The sequence below is a fragment of the Prenolepis imparis genome, unplaced genomic scaffold (assembly GCF_030444845.1).
Source record: "Prenolepis imparis isolate NDT839.2.m4 unplaced genomic scaffold, iyPreImpa1.0 SCAF_11, whole genome shotgun sequence".
Taxonomy (NCBI): Eukaryota; Metazoa; Arthropoda; class Insecta; order Hymenoptera; family Formicidae; genus Prenolepis; species Prenolepis imparis.
Window position 1 is genome coordinate 11,444,601 of NW_028141169.1, and position 21,191 is coordinate 11,465,791.

A 21,191-nucleotide genomic window follows, 5' to 3' on the forward strand; every position below is an offset into this window, starting at 1 on the left:
TCGTATTATCTTAAAATTCTGATACATATTTAAAAAAAATTTTTTTAATACACAACTCTAGTGCTATTTCTAAATTATACTTTACCCGAAAGTATAACCAATTAGCTGATTCGAGCAATCTCATCGTTATACTGCGGAAAAGCATATATGTATATGATGACGTAAACATATGCAGATTCTGAGATTAGCAGGGATGTGCATTATTTTAAATAGATTGCATCTAAAATGGAAATGTAAAATATAAAATGCCTATTTTGTATTTTGTATTTAAACTACATGTTTTCAAAAACTATTTTATATTTACATTTAAATGGTTTTTATTGCCCATTTTAATTTCAAATGTATTTTTCTTGCAAACTAAAAATTAATCGAGATATCAATAATATGTATATTATAACAATCAAAATATTATTAAAGAAGTCATTAAGTAAATGTCTGTAAACAATAATAAACATTTTTTGTAATTCCACATGTAAATATATTTATATAATTTTTTGTTTTCTGTATTAAAAATTTTGTTACATTAAAAATATATAAAGTTTATATAAAGTTTATAAAAATTTAAAAAGTTTATAAAAGAAAGTATTTATATAGAAAGCTTATAAAGACAATTTGTAAAGTTTATAAAAATTTAATAAAGAAATAAGAATTTAAATATAAGTAATAATTGTAAGAAGTAAATAATAAAAAATAAGAATTTAAATAAATATATATATATTGTATATATATTTGAAAAAAATATTTTTATTTTGAAAAACCATTTAAAAAATACCTATTTCCTATTTTAAATGAGTGTCTAAAAAGCATTTTTGCATTTTGCATTTTTAAATGGAAGACTTCTAACTATTTTACATTTTCTATTTTAAATGGGTTTGGATACCCATTTTGCACATTCCTGGAGATTAAAATACAAGAGGGATAGTGCATGCCTGAGCATTCGTCAGCAAGCATCGGCGGAGAAAACTCACTTTCGCTTTTACTAACAGTGAACTAACAGTGAACTTCATTTAAATAGGACGGAAAAAATAATTATTATTTAAATGACAAGTACACAGGATAATTTTCACCTAGCCAATCATATCGTATAAACACTGTAATCAGGCAAGTAAAACCAAGTTTATCATAGTGGTGATTCAATCATTTTTTTCTAAAAAAATCTTTTCGTAAACAAAAGAAAATAATAATTTTAAAAAAACGTGTCCGATATCTATATGTACATACATTTATTCTTATAAAATGTTTAATACAGAACTTGTATAAATCATTAGTCGTTTGCTGCATTAAAGGATGTACAACTATACTTATAGACAGAAATGTACTTAAAAAGAATAGAACAAAATAGAGTGATTTACATATAGTGTAAGACACGGAATTAACGGAATTAGTGTAAAAAAGAATTAATAAACAATTATTTATCAACAGTTCTCAGTAATTTTAAAACTTACTATAAATTAGAATTTCACGGTCATATTTTAAATTATATAATAACAAAAAATAAAAAAATATTGCATTTTAATTACCGAATAATAAAATCTGTCAACAGAGATTAGCAGATTAGTATTATTACAGAGAGAATACAGTGAATAAACAATAAACATTGAAGCAAATTGAAATTTAATTATATAAATTTAATTGTATAATTTCTGTGTAATATGTCTTTGATATCATTTAATAATATTAATTTCATAAATTATCAGAATGCAGATGTAAACTATGTTATACACATTTGTCGTAATTATATAATGTAACTTTACGTTTTGTTACATTAAGTACGCTATAGAAGTCACTTTGCTGGGAATCATAAACACAATTATATTATTATTTCTTTTCTTTTTTTTTCTTTTTTCTTTTCATCTTTTCGGTTTATTAAAAGAAGCACTACGAGAAAAAAAATTTTCTTTGGATGAGAAGGTCATTGCAGTGGTGCATAACTGGCTTCGCATCCAACCCAAATCTTTCTTCCAGGATGAAATACAGAAGCTTATTAAGTAGTGGATCAAATGTATCGATGTTGGTGGGAATTATGACGAAAAATGATATGTAAATTTTCCACATAGGTTAAAATAAATGTGTTTATTTGTCCCTTTACTTTTTGATTTACCCTCGTATATAAACCATGTGACAATAAATGATTGGCAGCATTACTATTTCTTATGTTGAAAGTTTCAATTGAGATTCAATCATCAGACTGATAGAAGATTAATCTTTATAATGTATTATATATCACGGCAAAAGAGTTTTGGATAGCGATAATAATCAGGTAATAAAAGAAACCTTATCCTATTTATATTTAACAACTTCGGTTTTATGCGATAAATAAATAAATAATTAAAAATTTGAAAAATTATGACAATTTAAAACTATCTTCTCAGGAAATATTTCAGCAAAAGACTTTTCTCTCCTTAAGAAAAAGTTATAAAAATTATTACAAAAAGCTATAAATAGAAAGATTTTTCTTTCACAAATCTCTTACTTATGTAATTCATAAATTGATCTCTTTTATTTTTAAAAATATTTTACATGAAAATACATAAAACGAATAAAGCAAAGATTGGTTCGTTAAAAAAATTTAAGTAAAGATACTTGCGTTTAATATAAATCTTTAAACATAGCAAACATGTTACTTTTTTCCTATAAAAAGATAAGTGTAAACCTGCCTAATAATAAGTAAATAAAATAAAAATGAGAGAAGAGAATTGTAAGAGAGTAGAGAAAAATTCAGAATATATTTGAAATATTATTTAATAAACATGCAAAGTAGGTAATAAATATACGTCTGTTTTTTACAGCTAAACATTTCCACTAATTCAGATAATAATTATATAATTTTCTGATCATGTCTTGATATTCGATGCCAATAATTCCAAATAGATCTCGATATGTGATCTTACTAGGCCGCACATAATATAATGCAATCAATTATTGTGAAAAAATTATGCAGAAACTATTTATTATGCAGAACTTTAATCTAGTCTGAATAAAAAAAAGTTATGTGTCGTCAATAGATGTCAATAGATGTCGCAGTCGGAGATAATTTATATCTGTCCCTTGTGACCTCTTCTTATATGAAACATTTCCGATAGAGTATTTGTAATTGTAAACACATAACTACTACATATAGAATATAGAACACTGGTAATACAATTCATGATCAAAAGTATTTGTTTCTAGCGGCAATCAAATTTCTTGCTGGTTTCTATGATATATGTAATGACTTGAATGCTGAAAATATATTCCAGTATTCAGTTATTATTATATTTTTTCATATCAAAACAGAGAGCCCGCTAATTAAAAACGAATTTCGAGATAATAAAGAGTAGTATATTTTTAATAAATCTCGATCAACAAGAATCAGTGCTCTTAAAAAAGTCTATCTCTTAAAGCTCTTAAGCTCTTAAAACTTTACCTAAATGCATTACTTACAATTAGATTTATTTAATCTTTTTATAATCATTAGTATAATTAAAAATTACCATAATTATATATTATATATTATTATATTGACTTTACAGATAATTATAACAAAGATATATGACGACATGCTTCTTCTAAAAGAAATACTATTTCTTATTTTGAAAGCTTTTTATTTCATTTGCGAGAGTATATGCAAAATGTTTATGCCAGTGACACGAAAGAGCGTTGCTAATGAAATTGTTTTGGTGCGTATAAAATTCTTAATATACAGTTATAGGAGATGTATTTTTTCTGTATTAATAATATTTAATCAAATTTAAAAAATATGTAAATGTACTAATAAATTAATTTTATTAAAAACACTATTTTATCATTATTCTATCAAATAGCAAATCAATACTCAAACGCTTTTTAATGCGTCGTTTCACATAGGTACTTTTTTAAAATCATTTATATTCAATCAATTTACCATTCTATCCCAAAGAAAAAAAGAAAAAATAAAACAAGATTTGTTCCGATTTTTTAAATTAAAAATAAAAAATTTTTAACTATATACCCAGGTAGCAAAAGGAGAACGCACAACCTGTACATGAATAATATTTGACAATTCTTCACGCATAGTAAATTAAATGAAGAAGCTACCTGTTTCTTCGCTACAATTGTGTTCTACTAAATTATTTCAATTCTTGCACGATAAATTCATCAACAATTTCCTGCCGAAAGCATTCTACATGTATCCTACTGTATATAACTTATAAATATTGTATGAACTAACAAGTTTCCTCATCGAGAACAACATTGCCCTTCCATTATTGATTACGACTTGCTAGCATTGAGGAACGTAGGGAGAGCGGTTGTAGCTGCTTTTTAGTTTGTGGAATTTAGAATGCTACAACCGATCTACCGTGCTACTTGGGATAATTTATGACAATATCTAATTCATTCGATGCGGGGTCTTATATGTAATACATATATATATTACGATAGGTGACAGGTGCAGGTGACGGTATCGGGAAGGAATTAGCGATTGGTTATGCATCGTTAGGAGCAACAGTAGTATGTTGGGATATCAATGAGAAAACCAACATGCAAACGATGAACGAGATCAAGCAGATGGGAAAACACTCTGTATATGCATATCGGTATAAATCGATATTGATTGTCGGTATAAATCGACTTGATTTCATAAATAAATTTTCAGAATAAAAGGCGATTCAAATAATTTACAATTAGCTACACGTCTAACTATTGTCAACTGGTTAATAATTTGATTGAGATTTTTATAGATGCGACGTAGCAGATAGGGAAGAAGTCTTCAGGATAGCTGAAAAAGTGAGGAAAGAAGTCGGCGATGTCACTATTTTAGTTAACAATGCCGGTATAGGGTTGGTTAAAAAATTCCTAGATCATAGCGTTGATGAAATTGCACGAGTTATAGACGTCAATATGATATCGCATTATTGGGCAAGTGATATTTGAAATACATAGTAACTACATTATATATATGTATATATAATTAGCAATGTTATTTACATTATTCTTAGAAACAGAGATACGTGCTTGAAATTTACTACAAATTAATTTACTACATTCACAATTGAAACAAATTTAGAAGACTAAAGTATGTACACACACACAGATGTACTAGTATATATATATATATATATATATATATATATATATGTGTGTGTATATATGTATATACATATATATGGCATATTATTAATATGCTTTCGCAAATTTTACTCTGAATGAAATTACTTTTTTAGACATTGCGAGCGTTCCTACCAAGTATGATTGAAAAAAATCATGGTCACGTTGTGGCGATCTCATCACTAGCATTATTTTGGGGCGTTACCCATGGTACTGTTTATTGCGCCACAAAGTCCGCGATCAAAAGTAATTCAATCTGATTATTTATAATATTACGTATGTATAGCATATATGATTATCAGCATTCCTTGTAAATTAACGAATGAGTTTAATGTGATACAAAATAGATACAATTGCAGAGCATGCTTTTTAATATTATTATCTTGTGCATATTATTATAGCATTTATGGAAGCTATCAGCGATGAAGTGCGTACATATAGCAAAGGAAAATCCTTGATTAAATTCACCACCATTTTTCCGTTTATAGTACTCACTGGAATTGCCAAAAAGCCAAGAATAAGGTATGTTTGTAACGATAAAGTTATATAAAGTAATAACTTTATTCGTACATGTTATAAATTAGCATTTTCGATAAAAAACTAATATCTTTATTATAATTGTCATGTACCTTACATTACACACACACACACACATACAAAATATTAATGATTAAAGTATATGGTCATATGGTTAAAATAATAAGATATTTTTGTAATAATTATTCCCTCCTGATATAAATAATTGTATATTTTATTTGTCAATAGATTTCCAAGTGTAACGAGAGCGCTTACCCCACAGAGAGCAGCTGCATTAATAGTCGATGCGCAAAGACGCAATTTGAAAGAAAGTAGTGTACCTTCATTTTGGCTGCCGTTATGTTATGCATTGAGGTAAATCGTGCAAAAATTAAAATTTTATCATTAAATGCACACAATATATTTTCAAATAAATTAATGCTTATGCTAATAAACTGCAAAGCGATTCATAAAATGAATAAATATGAGATCTGGAATGAATGCTATTATACTATGATTATATTATTTCCGTCTGTGTATTTGTTTTATAATAAAATATAATAATATAATAATAAAAATAATATTTTGATTTCAGGATTTTGCCCAACAAAGCTTTAGTTTGCCTATTGGATTTCTTAGGTATCGGCTATGATATTGAAGATTAAAAAGTATGGAAAAATATAGACCTACATGCATCATTAAATATATGTGTATATTATGATATATTGTATTGATTTTAATTTGTTATTTTATATACTATATAAGAAACAATAAAAATAATTATATTTCCCAAAAATACATATTATAACTATTACATAATTATAAGAATTATATTATTTTCTAATATATAAAATGATTATATTGCAATATCTTTTACATCAAACTATCGTGATTTTTATTAGAATAAAAAATAATTTTGATAAAATATATTTTTTAATCCTATATGTTAGAATATAAAATGTGTAAATCTATTCCATTGTAATTTTCCCGATAATTTGCATAAAAATAGAAGTTAAACTTATTAAAACATGTAATCAACATTTCAGATCTATGAGTCTATTCTATAAAAATGCTCTATAACACTGTATCTCTATAAGCTATGTAGCACTGTAGAGCAAAAAAGAAAGAGCGAAGAGCAAAAAAAGAAAGAGCTACAGAGCTACAGAGCTTATAGAGCGAAAATTTTCTTACAGAATATACCACTTTAAATTAGAATAATTTTATATTGAAACAATCACATGAGATTATTAAATTATATCAGTAAGCAAAAAATGTATTTATCACTGTATATCATTATAATTAATTTTCGTACAGTTAACAGATGCAAACGATAATAATTCAAATGAACAGCTGTTCAGAGTTCCCTGCATTTCAATTTGTAATAATACAGTTACTTAAGCTCCTAAAAAATCGTGAAAATGTATCAAACAAAAAATTAATACACACTATATAAATAATAAATTATGCAATCAGCCATTTAATTAAACAAATATGATGAATTTTGTTATAACTATAATCAACAATTTTGATACGTGTACTTTCAGCGCGAGTTTAATTATTCTGTAAAATAAAACAACATTGTTTGTAACATTAGCAATATGCCATTGCTTTGAAGAGTGAGAAAGCGATTTCTATTTATCTAAATCTTTTAACATGCAAAATCGTAAATCAGAGTATATGTCTAATTAAATTTAATACAAAGAATATTAATTAATTTAACGAAAAAGTAATACAAAACGATAGATATGTGTGCAAGTAACAATATTATTACGGCATAAAATGCAAGATGACCGTCTTTAATCACATTAATCTATATATTAATATTTCTCACTTTGTTTTGTATTTATTTCTTTTATCTTTTTTTCTCGTTCAATATTTTACTCACTCTAAATGTAAATTTGTTTTTAATAATTGGCATATAAAGTGTCCCATTGAATATTATCGCTGTCTTTTTTTTCGCGATATAATACAAATTAAAAATTTAATTTGTATGTAAAAAATACTTATTAAAAATTAGAAATGTCGAATTTGAATTATTTTAATTTATAATAATTTATGCATAGTATTACATTTATGCATATAATAATTTATCCATAGTATTTATGCAAAATAAACTAAAAACGAAGTAAAGCTTGAACAATAAAATTTAGTCGAGCTGCTTAAAAAATGCATAGAGAAATCAGTATGCATACACATTTACGCATAACTACGGCAAATTTTGAATTCTTAATCGCGAATTCTTCGTGATGTTAATGTGTAACTTTAATTATTGTCTAAATAATTGTCTTAAATTATTGCAATATGTGTTGATATTTTCATGTTAAAGATTTTTTCATGTCTTGATAGTTTTGTTTTTAATTTTTTAACTTTGTCTCTACTAAAAATACGTAATTAAAATATTTTATTTAACAGCGGCACGATCTAATTTATACAGGCATACTTGTATTAATATAATTCTATAAAAATACGGAAGTTTGAATTTTATTATATAGGTATATGTATAACTATATATTTTAAAACTTAACTTGATAAAAATATAACATCTATTATAAATTTTATGTATAGCTCAATAATAAATGACCAATTATTTCGCATTGCAAATACAAAATAATATATCTTTATTAATTTGTGTATTAATAATACGTTATATGGTAATGCTGTTTTAATGATATAATTATTTCTTCTCTGTTTAATATCAGAAAAATTGACTATAATCATCACAAATTGCATTGTTGTGTTCTAATCTAATGTAATAATGATGATAATGATATAGTTGCGTAATATAAAACGTGAGAGAAATTCTATTTTCTTTACATTTTATGTATATTTTAATTTTTAATTAAAAATTCAATGGATTTGTTGAATAAAATATATAGATTAATTAATAAAACATTAAACGAGAAGGTAAAAGGTAAAAGGAAATTATATATTTATATATTATATATTTATATATAGGTAAAAGGAAATTATATATTTATATTATATTATATATAAAAATATTATTATATATTTATATATTTATATATAATGTACGATTTAATACGAATTGGTGATTAAACTCAAAGATTTACATTTATTCATCGTGTAACATAAACATCCTACATGTTTTATAGCAATATTGTACCGTTACTTATTATAATTCCATGAGACATTCTAATTATACATTTTTTTCTAGCAAACAAATACAAATAGCAATAATAATGTAGAAAAGAGTGTATATATATATATATATATATATATATTTATTTTCTTTTATATTACAAATGTTATGATCAAGGAAGACGAGATGCAAAAATAAATAGAAATGTTATAAATAAACAAAATTAAATAAATTAGATAAAAAATACTACTAAAGAAGCAAATTATATATTAACTATACGTATATTATAAAGAATGTGTCTCTTATTATATATATAAATATATAATTTTTAAATATATATAAAACTTTTCCTTCATAAATAAATTAAAAAATTAATCAGTGCGGCCAGATTTTTCTGTGCATTAATTTACAATGGGATATTTTTTCCTGATAGCGAGTATTATTCTTATTACATATAATTTGAAAGAATCAATAACATGGAAAACATGGCAATATCATCGGAGATTATAGAAGAGTTTTCTGCCTTCTGATCCTCTTAAAACCTTTTATTACTTTATAAAATTCATAATTCGATAAATATTCATAAGTAATATCACTGCACGTGCGTAAATTGCTTCGTTATTATTATTATTATTATGCTTCAGATCATAACAGAACATAATAATATGTAACTAGAATAGAATATTTTTACTATTTTACTTTGTTTCTCTTCTATATGATTTTTACAAAGTACATTTAATTCAAAAAATAATATTTTTAGAAAAATCTATTTTTATAGAATTAATATTATTCGTATCTTTAGCTACATAAAACTTTAATTATAACTTAAAATCACATAACTTTTAGAATTCAGTGCGCAGACTTTGAAAATTCATATAAAAATCGAAATCGAATTAAAAATATCTAATACATATTCTTATTATATCTCGGCTACTCCCATTAAATTTCCAAATACACGTCTCTATTATAGTGTTATTCCATATATGTGTTATACTTTAAGAGAAATTTAAACGTGACCAATCGGAGAGGAGCAATCCTATCGCGTTACGAAAGACGGAAATATATTATGTGACGTATACCGACTCTGAGACTGAGATTGGAGGCAAATCCCACAAGAGCGATAGTACATTTCTGGACATTCGCCAGAGAGTATCGGCGTAGAAAACTCACCTTCGCTTTTACCTACATAGACTTAACACTGAACTCTGCCTGAAGAGGACAGAAAAAATAGTTATTTAAATGATAAGGAATAAAAAATGCCTTCAACTAGATAATCGATTGTGGTAATACACTATAATCAAGGAAATATAGCCGAGCCTTCAGAATTGTCACGCTCGTCAGTTCTCAGTTTTGTTCGTGCAAAGAAACACGTTCTAAGCATTCCGTTCATAAAATTTCGTAAGTATCATTCTAATGAAATATATCGAAAGTTTAACTATTGGTATCTGTTTAATTTTCACGATTTCTCTTTACAAAACCGTCAGCGTTATAACACACGGTCCTAAAGAGAAAAAAATCTGGTTTCTTTCTTGCCTTTGTTTCATTCAAACAACGTAGAGTGTTCTTTTTATAAGCAATTTAGATCAGTTGTGTAATATTACGCATTCCTAATACTCCAATTTTGCCACACAACTATTTTCAAAAGTAACGGTTCTTCGACAGTTATTCTTTCAAATTAATTTTATTCTGTTCCGAGGAAGACATCCTATAGTCAGCAATTTTATTTCACAATCATCAGATAAAGACGTTTCTGAGATTTAAAAAATCTATAAAAATATATATAGTAAAAAAAGTAAGTACTTTACATAATATTTCATATTTTACGTTACAATATGTCTATATTTTACAATATGTGTCAAAATAAATTATAAAATATATTGTAAATTGTACATATAATCTTGACTTTTTAATAAATTTATATTTATTTAAACTTGTTTATTATATTATATATATTATTTATTATATATTTATTATATTATATATTATTATATATTATTATTTATAAATTTGATATTTTAATGTTTTATTATATACAAGATAAAGGAAATCAATCTATTATAAGAAAGAAATATACATATAATTTTATTTTAAAAAAAACAATATTTTCTTTTAAATTTTGGAAGCGTCTTTATTTGAAATAAAATTATGTTTGATGGCTATAGAATATTTCTTTAGAAATAGAAGTTTAAGAAATATTATGTTAAATAACCGGTGCTTTTTTCAGAAATATACATAATCAATAGGTTGACTCATTAAAATACAGATGGTAGACGTATAAAAAGTTCCGAATCGCAATGTAAATGTATTCTGTGAATCCACAAATTTCAAGACAAACATTAATATACATGTTTATCTTGAAAACAATATAATACGATTCACAAAAAAAAATTTACTTCTCGTTTCAACTGCAAATTTTTTTGACAAAATGTTAAATGTTCTTTTTAAAGATTAATTCCAATTACAGCATATATCCATAAAATTATTTTACAAATACATATACATATTGTACATATACTCACACATATATACGTATATACATGTGTGCGTGCCATAGCATTACAAAAAATTTATATTTAATATTTTTGCAAATTGCATATTTTTCCAAAAAATGTCATAAATTCTATGTTTTTTATTAAAACTACTCTTGCATTTTTTTATAGCAATAAAAAGAAATAAACCACTACTCCGTTGCATGCGTATGTAGTAATAACTATTTCAATGAATATATAATTTTAAAATATAATTTAAAAGAATACACATATATTATATATGTTTCACATATGTATTTTATTAAAAATAATATTGTTCTTGCCATCTTTCTGATCAATTCAACTATTTTGCGTGATAAACGCAAATATAAAATAGATAAATTTTATAAAGTTTTGATCTTTTATACCGGATATGTAAATAAATTATAAATCAGAAACTTCAAAAGAGCTAATAAAGTTCGACATACAAACAATTTCACAAACATAAATTTGAAAAATAATAATTTTAGAGATATTTATAATTTTCTAATAATAATATATATAGAGTTATAAATTATAAAATTATAAATACAAAAAATCTTAACAGTTTCAAGATGTATGTTTTTTTAAAAATATTTTAATATGTATTGTTCAATAAATTCTCTATAACACAGTTCCTAAAATGTATATACTTTTAATTAGTAATATATCTGAGGGATATCCGTATGATAAAATCATTTTTCAGTGCATCATGATTACAATACACAAGGGTATATATATTCTGACAAGTACATTACGGCTTATTCTGCAAATTCTTTACTATATCTGTGAGAGCATGTATTACACCTTATTTGGATCACAAGAAAAGAACGTGGCTGGTGAGATCGTTTTGGTACGTATAAAATGAGTGACGCATTAAAAATTCGCATAATCAACCAAAAAAATATCAATTTTAAAAAATTTGAAATCGACAAAGACAGTGCAAAAATATTGCTGGGTGGACATATTGATTTACTTATTTACATTTATTCAAACACAATTAATATTAATTTTTAAAAAATTCCACGCTTGTTGTTTTAACATAATTTTATATGTATATGTATGCAACTGCAAAAAAAAAGTAAATCTTTAACCAATTAAAATTAAATCAATGTAGGATTGACAATGGCAATCTTATTTGCTCCAATAAATTAAAACATCGAAATCAATAGGTGATTTGGCTATGAGAGCGTGAGCGTGTATGTTATGACGCAAAAAAAAATTCTTTATTATATTAAAAATACATAAACATGGTGATTAAAAATAAATAATTAGCGGACGTTTCGGCCCCTTTTTTTGGGCCTTCTTCAGCGCAAGATCGAATAATAAAACAATTAATGATTGCGGATCTTATAAATCATTTAAACCAAAAAACCGGATAAACAATTAAAATAAATCACGGGAAAAACCGTGTGAGATCGTAAATACGCAATCGCACCATGAAGATGGATATGATGCAATTGCGGATAAAGGTGATTTTTTGTCTCATGTAAATGAGAGTTTTATGTGATTTAATCCATGTTTTAAACATCTCGACCACTGTAACTCCGTAATGTTATTTAATAGTACTAAAAAACGAAAGGAGACGCATTTTTCAGCCTGCGTTAAAATTAAAATTAAATCAATGTAGGATTGACAATGGCAATCTTATTTGCTCCAATAAATTAAAACATCGAAATCAATAGGTGATTTGGCTATGAGAGCGTGAGCGTGGATATTATGACGCAAAAAAATTCTTTATTATATTAAAAATACATAAACATGCGGACGTCCGCTAATTATTTATTTTTAATCACCATGTTTATGTATTTTTAATATAATAAAGAATTTTTTTGCGTCATAACATCCACGCTCACGCTCTCATAGCCAAATCACCTATTGATTTCGATGTTTTAATTTATTGGAGCAAATAAGATTGCCATTGTCAATCCTACATTGATTTAATTTTAATTTTAACGCAGGAAAATGCGTCCCCTTTCGTTTTTTAGTACTATTAAACAACATTACGGAGTTACAGTGGTCGAGATGTTTAAAACATGGATTAAATCACATAAAACTCTCATTTACATGAGACAAAAATTCACCTTTATCCGCAATTGCATCATATCCATCTTCATGGTACGATTGCGTATTTACGATCTCACACTGTTTTACCCGTGATTCATTTTAATTGTTTATCCGGTTTTTTGGTTTAAATGATTTATAAGATCCGCAATCATTAATTGTTTTGTTATTCGATCTTGCGCTGAAGAAGGCCTAAAAAAAGGAGCCGAAACGTCCGCTAATTATTTATTTTTAATCATCATGTTTATGTATTTTTAATATAATAAAGAATTTTTTTGCGTCATAACATTCACGCTCACGCTCTCATAACCAAATCACCTATTGATTTCGATGTTTTAACCAAGTAATCATATTTCACAAACAAGAAAAAAATTGTTCAGTAAGTGGTATACTGATGAGAATGTTAGCTATTTAAAAAAAGTCGTACGACTTCTGATATTAAGTTCGATGCATAATTAGTGATGAATAAACGCTCTTAAAATTTTTTATAATACAAATTGCAAAGTGAAAAAAAAACTTTATTTCATATGTAGTAATTAATCTCAGTTTTCTATATTTTGTAATTTATGTATTATATTGTATATATTTGCAATAGATAACAGGTGCGGGTCACGGTATAGGAAAAGAATTGGCGAATCAATACGCACAATTGGGTGCAACAGTGGTGTGTTTAGATGTGAATCAACAATCAAATGAGAAGACGGCAAACGAGATTAAAGAAACTGCGACAAGTCCGGTATACGCGTATCAGTAAGTTGCTCTTTTGTATAAACTTGTTTGATTCTTTTATTAAGATATGTAAGACATCCTGATAAAAGAATCTAGTCATTTTGACACGCGTATAATCAAAAAATCCTTTAACTTGGCGGAATAGAGACAATAGTTTCGTTATATGATAAACATCCCAATTATTATTAACAACATTACATTCGATGATGTAAAATGTTACATCATGAACTCGTGTTATTCGATTTAAGTATCATTCTATTGCAATGCTTACATCAGATATGTAGATATTAAATGATATATACGTATAAAATCATATGCTAATTAAGATCTTAATCTTTATGCAGATGCAACATATCTAATCGAGAGCAAGTCCTTGAAGTAGCAAAACAAATTAAAGAAGAAGTCGGTGACGTTACTGTTTTAGTTAATAATGCCGGTATAATGCCTTGCCACACATTTCTGGATTATACAAGCGATCAGATTAGGCAACTCTTTGACATTAATATACTAGCACATTTTTGGGTATATGAATTGAAATTATATGACTCTATATATAAATATCAAATTAGCTTTTTGCTTTTGAAAGAATAATATTATTTTCATTTTATATATATATCCTAATATTATAAATATAATTATAAAATCGAGAATTACATCATGATATTAAATTTAATTTAATCGTTGTTTATACATATTAAAAATATGAAAAATACGGTATATATATATACGGATATAATATATCTATATTATTTGTCCTCGCGAATTAATATTCAATGAGATTCTATTCCAGACGTTACAAGCATTTTTACCAAGCATGATTAAAAAAAATCATGGTCACGTCGTTGCACTCTCGTCGATGGCAGGACTTGCAGGAATTCCTTATTTAGTGCCCTATAGCGCCACAAAATACGCAGTTAGAGGTAAATTTCTTTATAATTTCATATTTAGACGTTGTAATCTATTTTTTTTTTTCAATAATTTTACTCGAAATAATTGACTCAATTTGGAAAATGTTGCTTCTTTAAGCGTTCTTATTTTTCAGGTTTTATGGAAACACTTAAACAGGAATTACGGATATCTAGTAAGGAAAAATCTTTGATCAACTTCACTACTATTTTTCCTTACACGGTTGATACGGGACTTTGCAAAAGGCCAAGAATAAGTAAATTGTAAGTTTACGACAAAACATGTATAATACTACAAATAAATATATGCAATTGCAAACGTAAATATAAAAAGCTCGATTATGTCAAGATAAACAATAAATATTTCTGTTTTATCTTTCTCTCTCTTCCAGGTTTTCAAACTTTATGGCATTGAATTCGCCAAAATTTGTAGCTACACAAATAATTAATGCTCAACGGCGAAACATAACAGAAATATCTGTACCAGCATTTTGGTCATATTGCATCTCATTCATTAGGTAACTAAAATATAATATTTATGGTGATAAATTTGTAAATCTATTATATATGAAACAATATGCAAAAGCGTAAATTGTGCAATATTTAGTATATCACATTCGTTTTAAAGTCGACAATAGCATCAAATGTTAAATAAATATGAGAAGAATTAATTTTCATTACATATAATAAGTATTAGAAAAAATTTATATAATATTTTAGCATAATAAATTATATAGAACATAATCTCGCATTTTGCACACAAAATTCGATATTTTATATTTTAAATTATTTTAAATATATTAAAATAAGTAGAGATTATTTAATATAACTTAATTTTTTCAGACTTTTACCTGAAAATGCACAAAGCAGCGTAAGGAACTTTATTGACAGCGGTGTCGAGCCAGATAATTAATCAATATAAAAATTTTATATTGCATATAAAAACCGAACTTTCGAAGACATACAGAAAGAAAAAACAGAAGATATACATGATACAACTTTTTTATAAATTACTATATCGTATTTGATTTTATATTTTATTGTATTTCAGTGTATTTATATTTTATCATATTACATTTATATAGTATTTTGTATTTCTTTGTGTTGTCTATCTTCTAATTTATCATTTGTGTGATGTCATTATATTATAATTATTTTATCCATTATAATATAATATTAAATTATCATTATAATGTTATAGTCCATAAAAAAACTTAATATTCAAAATATGTGAGATAATAAAAAACAGTTTTATATAAATACCGAATTTTTTTTTAAATTCCAAACTTGCATGGCGCATAAACATATACATAAGAAAATTGATTGATCCATAAACGTATGCATAAGAAAATAAACCAATCGAATTTTTTATGCATACGCTTATGCGCCTATGCAAGTTTGTGTATTTATATCCGAAAAGATGCATACTTGCGAGAATCGACTTAACGCATATGCCTTTTTTAGAAAGGGATGTTATAATATTTTTAATTCAATTAATATTTTTAATAATTATCTGATTTTTGTCAATAAATATTAATCGCGGATAAGATATTAAAACATATTATTTAAAATATATTAATTACTATTTTAATATTTTTAACATATTATATGTATACACCCTCATTATCGCTATAGAAATATTATAAAATAAACAATTTTTAACTCACCAATACGTACAACAGCGGAGTTGCAGTACACAGCATTGATCTGAAAACAAAATATTCAAATTATGTACATATAATACATATGTGTGTCGAATATCTCATAAACAATGCAATTTAAAATTAAAAAAAAAATGTTTTTATATTGCATACCTCACAGTTGCTCCGCTGTCGCCCGATGCATTCCGGGCCTCCTCTTCCTCTCTTGGTCGACCGTCATTGCTCCTTCGTAACACTCACGAAAACACGAATAATTACGATTGTCCGACACTTCCGATACGCGAAACTTTACACGGCACTCCCGACGCGCGACACTTTACACTTTACACGGCACTCCCGACACGACGCGTGAATCACTGTGATCGCAATGCTACCTGTAACAAATAAAATACATACATATTATTAGAATAATCTTATTATTTCGCACACACACATTATAACATACAATAAATATAAATATGTAAGCTAGAATATTTAATTAGCTAAATTTTTGCTTTATTAATATTTTTTTACAGAAATCAGCTGATTAAGCGTTAATTTGCTAATTAATTTTAAAAATAATATGTTATAAAAATTAAAATAATAATATGTTTTAAATAATATGTTATAATACTAAACTCGATTATATATATAAAATATTTTTGAGTTATCAACTGCGATTTCTGTCAAATAAAATCGAAGAATAACGCGCGCTTGTGTTGTTCTAGTAATAATATAAATGCAAAAAATACTAAAAATTTCATATCAAAACGAATAAGTAAAAGAATTCATTTCTGACTGACTTAATTATAAATAACTTGATTATATATAAGCGTTGTTATATGTATCTATATATATAAAATATAGAACATACTTATAAAGCAGATGATAAAACATATACAAAGAAGTATATCCATACATTGCAAAATTTATATAAGTGAAAAAATATATATATATATATATATATATATAAACAATATAATCATATATTGCTTATATAATGCTTATATAAATAAGCAATATATAAGCAATATAATTATCGTTTATTTAAAAAAAAAAAGTAATAATGTTAATAATAGATAGAACTTATTTGCATACACAGATGAGGCACAAATATATACCACATATATGTCATCCATTTTTTTAAAATTCGGATTTTATTATACATAAACATATAAAATGCAAATTATATTGTACTTACTTAAATCCAAAGTAACGCATAAATAAATATACATATACATATATATATATATATATATATATATATATATATATAAAACATTTTCTGTTAAAGTATTGAAAAATCTAATTTTGAGATATTGATTTTATCGAGAAAATCATATCCTCTCGAGCCAACTTTTGCGCCAGCAATACAGCATGCAAATTTGATAGCCGTATGTAAAACCGTTTCGTCGATAAATTTTGTTTGATAATCTAAATTTTCTATATTTTGTTTAATATCTCGTCTAACTACTGTGCTACTATCAAAATTTTTTTTGGCATCGCACAATTTATTAATATTATTCATGCAAGCTGACTCATTATATTTACACATAAATTCTACTTTGCTCTTATTTAAATAATATAAAACAACTGCGTTAAATGTATCACCTGCTCCCAATGTATCAATCACCCTGCATGGTGGGAAAGCTGGAGATTGTACTATCACACCACACGGAGTACGAGCAATTGCACCTTCCTCTCCCCAAGCACAAATAATGGCCCCTCTAGAAATATATTTATATCTCAGCAATGTTATACTTCATCCATAAATGTTAAAATGTTAACACATTTCTTACCTAAGTCTAACATCTTGGCCAATAGTGTGTATTACTTCCTTCATGTCGGTAAAACCTTGAATCTTAGCAAAATCTTTTGCTATAAATGCTACATCAGTATGCGACAACAGATCTAATAAATTGGGAGCTGATTTAGGATTTTCTAGCTCCACACTGATCGTAATTGGCATACGATTTTTACTGTCTTTTAATGATTTATTATAATTTTTTATATGCTGTATCATGAGCAGCATTTCATCTATATTTCTTCCCTAAAAACATAAAATAAATTTAGTAAAATAAATTTAGTTTTGTCTCGCTACAAAAGTTTATACTTCTATATATGTTATAAAACATACTTCAAAGTGAATCCAGCTGTATTCTGCCATGTTAAGTTGTTCAAAGTTCTTTACTGTCAATTCTGGTAAATTTTGATTCTGATACACAATTGTACGAGTCCCAGTATTTAAACTCAATATGATAGTTGCGACAGGACAGCCAATGCCTTTTATTATGGGACAGTGAGAATAGTCAATTTTATATTTACACAGGTCATTTTGCATAAAATTGACATGTTCATCTGCGCTTAAACAAGCCAGAAGCTCACATGACTGTCCCAGCAACGATAACACGGTGCAAGTGTTTGATGCGTTGCCTCCTCTTTGCCATCTATAGTCGATAGACCTGAAAATTATATTCATAATAAGAAATAAAAATATATTTAAATCGCAGAAATTAAAAGAGACTACGACAATTTTATAATATTATTTAATAATTACAAAGTGCAAAAACAACATCCAAAAAACTTTTTTCAACGAAAAATAGAAAATACTTAAAAAAATACTAGAAAAAAATATTTGAAAAAAATAATACAGAATAATCTCCATTCGAAGGAAAAATATTTTCGTAACGCGAAGAGAGATCAATGCGATCAAAGTTCAACATAAAATCTTATCTCATATTCATATAAACAAATTGTAAACATTAAATTCGTGACGTTAATATACGTTCTTTTATATCTTTTCTTTCAAGATAAAATTAAAGATTCCCCAACTGCATGCAATAATTTTTTTGTATTATATGAAGAAATATAAAATAATTTTTCTCAGAATTCTAACCTATTCAGTTGGAAATACGCATTGCTCTTTTTGGAAAAACAAAATTGTTTCGCTGAAATATTATTAGCTATTTAAACAAAAATTGGAAGAGAAAGCGATGAGTGAACGTGACCGATATGGAATTTATACTTTATACGCAGTCGTATCGCACATATACATACCCACACAAAGGCATAACCAATGAAATTTCCGTGCGCTCGCACGGCAAACTCATTTGAATTGGGCGCGAATAAATTTCGCGCGACCACGATATATAGATATAAAATAAATAATTAAATGCATTAACCTTTGAGTAGAGTCCTCCGTAGGAAACTGCTGACACGTTTGAACGATGTCGAGGCAGGTGCGTCCCACGCAGAGGATCTTCGTCACGTCGGGTATCGTCGACGAGGCATCATCCTCGATGACCTTTTCGCTAAAATGATCCTCCGGACTCGACGTCATTTCGACAACTCGATGATCCAAGGACGCCCGCTTCTTTCCTACGGTTACAAGTTGCACCGATGACGTGTGTCGTCTGAAGTTGGCTGACGAACGAACTTTTATTATCTCTATATTTATTAGGGCCTATCCGCATAAATTTATACATATCTTAGAGTCTTAGAGCATATAAACATGGAGGGAGAATAGTATATACTTTTCGGGAAACAAAAGTGTCCCCAAGATTGTGCGAGAGAGAAAGGTATAGTAATTCCTGTTTGTCCTCTATACGCGTGCGCTAAACTGGCAGACATAAATGACAGTTCCAAATTTCTTTTAAAATAGGTAATAACTGCATAGCAATAACAGTTGCTTGGAAACAACGCTTGCGCACGTATATCTTTCTCTCTCGCACACACAGATATTGTGGACACTTTCAGACCAGTATTCTCCCTCCATATCTATATGCTCTAAGGCCCGATTGCACCAACATTATTTTAGCTTTAAGTGAGACTTAAATATCTATTATCTTTATCTTTTTTTCTAAATAAATAAAGACAAACATATATTTAAGTCTCGCTTAAAACCAAATTGACGTTGGTGCAATCGGCTAAGATACATATATGCACGAAGAGGTACCACCAATCATAGATTTGAAATATAATATAATCGCGTGACATACCAGGTGTCCCATTTTAAAGGACCCACTCAAATATCTCATAGTCAGAAACACTGCGTTAAATCGAAAAATGTTTCCTACAAAAGTTGTAGGGTTTCGAGGGGGACATAAAACATAGTAATATTCATTTGACCTTGGACGGCGTCTCCAAGGTTAGTGAAGGTTAACCTTAAGTGAAGGTGAGAATGAATTTTGAAGAAAATAAAAAAATGCTTCAGATAAAAGTTGTTCAAATTAATTAGTAGAAAAAGGTGTTATAATAAAAAATATGGGTTTCCATTTAAAAAATTTATTCTCACCTTCACTTGACCTTGGAGACGCCGCCCAAGGTCATATGAATATTACTATGTTATGTCCCCCTCGAAACCCTACAACTTTTGTAGGAAACATTTTTTGATTTAACGCAGTGTTTCTGAGATATTTGAGTGGATCCTTTAAAATGGGACACCCGGTATAATATAATCATATGTTAATCTCTATATATACATATATATTTCATGCTATTAATTTTATTATTATAAAATTATTTCATTGTAAATAAAATATTATAATAAAACATTATATATACATATAATATATAATAAAAAAAAGAAATATATATTTATACTTGTAATAAATAAATATTTCTTGATATAGAATAAATAATTGATATATGGAATTACATCATT

General features: G+C 26.6%; 4 protein-coding genes across 7 annotated transcripts in view; 2 read left to right on the top strand and 2 right to left on the bottom strand.

The window, feature by feature from the left end:
- The window catches only part of LOC145943307 (uncharacterized), a 64,255-nt gene extending 47,414 nt beyond the window's left edge, over nt 1–16,841 (bottom strand). Inside the window, exons 1-2 of the mRNA XM_083050806.1 lie at nt 16,703–16,841; nt 16,556–16,595 (exon numbers count right to left, since the gene is read on the bottom strand). Of these exons, the coding sequence (XP_082906932.1) occupies nt 16,556–16,591 (36 nt within the window). The 5' untranslated portion in view covers nt 16,592–16,595; nt 16,703–16,841. The remainder of the gene's footprint in view (nt 1–16,555; nt 16,596–16,702) is intronic.
- LOC145942775 (epidermal retinol dehydrogenase 2-like) lies at nt 923–6,345 on the top strand. Of its 2 annotated transcripts, none has more exons than XM_083049794.1 (8): nt 923–2,260; nt 3,513–3,659; nt 4,402–4,556; nt 4,701–4,878; nt 5,184–5,313; nt 5,469–5,589; nt 5,833–5,958; nt 6,179–6,345. In XM_083049794.1, the coding sequence occupies exons 2-8, from the start codon at nt 3,540–3,542 to the stop codon at nt 6,246–6,248; spliced, it is 900 nt and encodes a 299-aa protein (XP_082905920.1). In that variant the 5' UTR covers nt 923–2,260; nt 3,513–3,539; the 3' UTR covers nt 6,249–6,345. The 2 variants fall into 2 exon arrangements, with proteins under 2 accessions (XP_082905920.1, XP_082905919.1); XM_083049793.1 differs by having other exon boundaries at nt 923–1,101; nt 6,179–6,344.
- Nucleotides 9,798–16,104, top strand: LOC145942989 (short-chain dehydrogenase/reductase family 16C member 6-like). Its single transcript, XM_083050168.1, has 8 exons — nt 9,798–10,081; nt 11,897–12,043; nt 13,850–14,004; nt 14,328–14,505; nt 14,774–14,903; nt 15,026–15,152; nt 15,281–15,406; nt 15,732–16,104. Exons 2-8 carry the CDS (start codon nt 11,903–11,905, stop codon nt 15,799–15,801), a joined length of 927 nt encoding a protein of 308 aa, XP_082906294.1. The 5' UTR covers nt 9,798–10,081; nt 11,897–11,902; the 3' UTR covers nt 15,802–16,104.
- Nucleotides 16,798–20,174, bottom strand: LOC145943309 (ketohexokinase). Of its 3 annotated transcripts, XM_083050811.1 has the most exons (5): nt 19,711–20,027; nt 18,666–18,990; nt 18,328–18,578; nt 18,140–18,255; nt 16,798–16,923 (listed from the first exon to the last, which is right to left on the bottom strand). In XM_083050811.1, exons 1-5 carry the CDS (start codon nt 19,866–19,868, stop codon nt 16,838–16,840), a joined length of 936 nt encoding a protein of 311 aa, XP_082906937.1. In that variant the 5' UTR covers nt 19,869–20,027; the 3' UTR covers nt 16,798–16,837. The 3 variants fall into 3 exon arrangements, with proteins under 3 accessions (XP_082906937.1, XP_082906936.1, XP_082906935.1); XM_083050810.1 differs by lacking the exons at nt 16,798–16,923; nt 19,711–20,027 and adding an exon at nt 19,586–19,700 and having other exon boundaries at nt 17,764–18,255; XM_083050809.1 differs by lacking the exon at nt 16,798–16,923 and having other exon boundaries at nt 17,770–18,255; nt 19,711–20,174.
- Between the last annotated feature and the right edge of the window lie 1,017 nt (nt 20,175–21,191).

Bases quoted from the DNA above. Each gene is read 5' to 3' on its own strand.
- LOC145942775 (XM_083049794.1), top strand. From the start codon at position 3,540: ATGCTTCTTCTAAAAGAAATACTATTTCTTATTTTGAAAGCTTTTTAT. The intron at 3,660-4,401 runs GTGCGTATAAAA...ATATTACGATAG, and splicing joins TTGCTAATGAAATTGTTTTG to GTGACAGGTGCAGGTGACGG. The intron at 5,959-6,178 runs GTAAATCGTGCA...TTTTGATTTCAG, and splicing joins CCGTTATGTTATGCATTGAG to GATTTTGCCCAACAAAGCTT.
- LOC145942989 (XM_083050168.1), top strand. From the start codon at position 11,903: ATGATTACAATACACAAGGGTATATATATTCTGACAAGTACATTACGG. The intron at 12,044-13,849 runs GTACGTATAAAA...TATTTGCAATAG, and splicing joins TGGCTGGTGAGATCGTTTTG to ATAACAGGTGCGGGTCACGG. The intron at 14,904-15,025 runs GTAAATTTCTTT...CTTATTTTTCAG, and splicing joins CACAAAATACGCAGTTAGAG to GTTTTATGGAAACACTTAAA.
- LOC145943309 (XM_083050809.1), bottom strand. From the start codon at position 19,868: ATGACGTCGAGTCCGGAGGATCATTTTAGCGAAAAGGTCATCGAGGAT. The intron at 18,991-19,710 runs GTTAATGCATTT...TATAATTTTCAG, and splicing joins ACGGAGGACTCTACTCAAAG to GTCTATCGACTATAGATGGC. The intron at 18,579-18,665 runs GTATGTTTTATA...TTATGTTTTTAG, and splicing joins ACAGCTGGATTCACTTTGAA to GGAAGAAATATAGATGAAAT.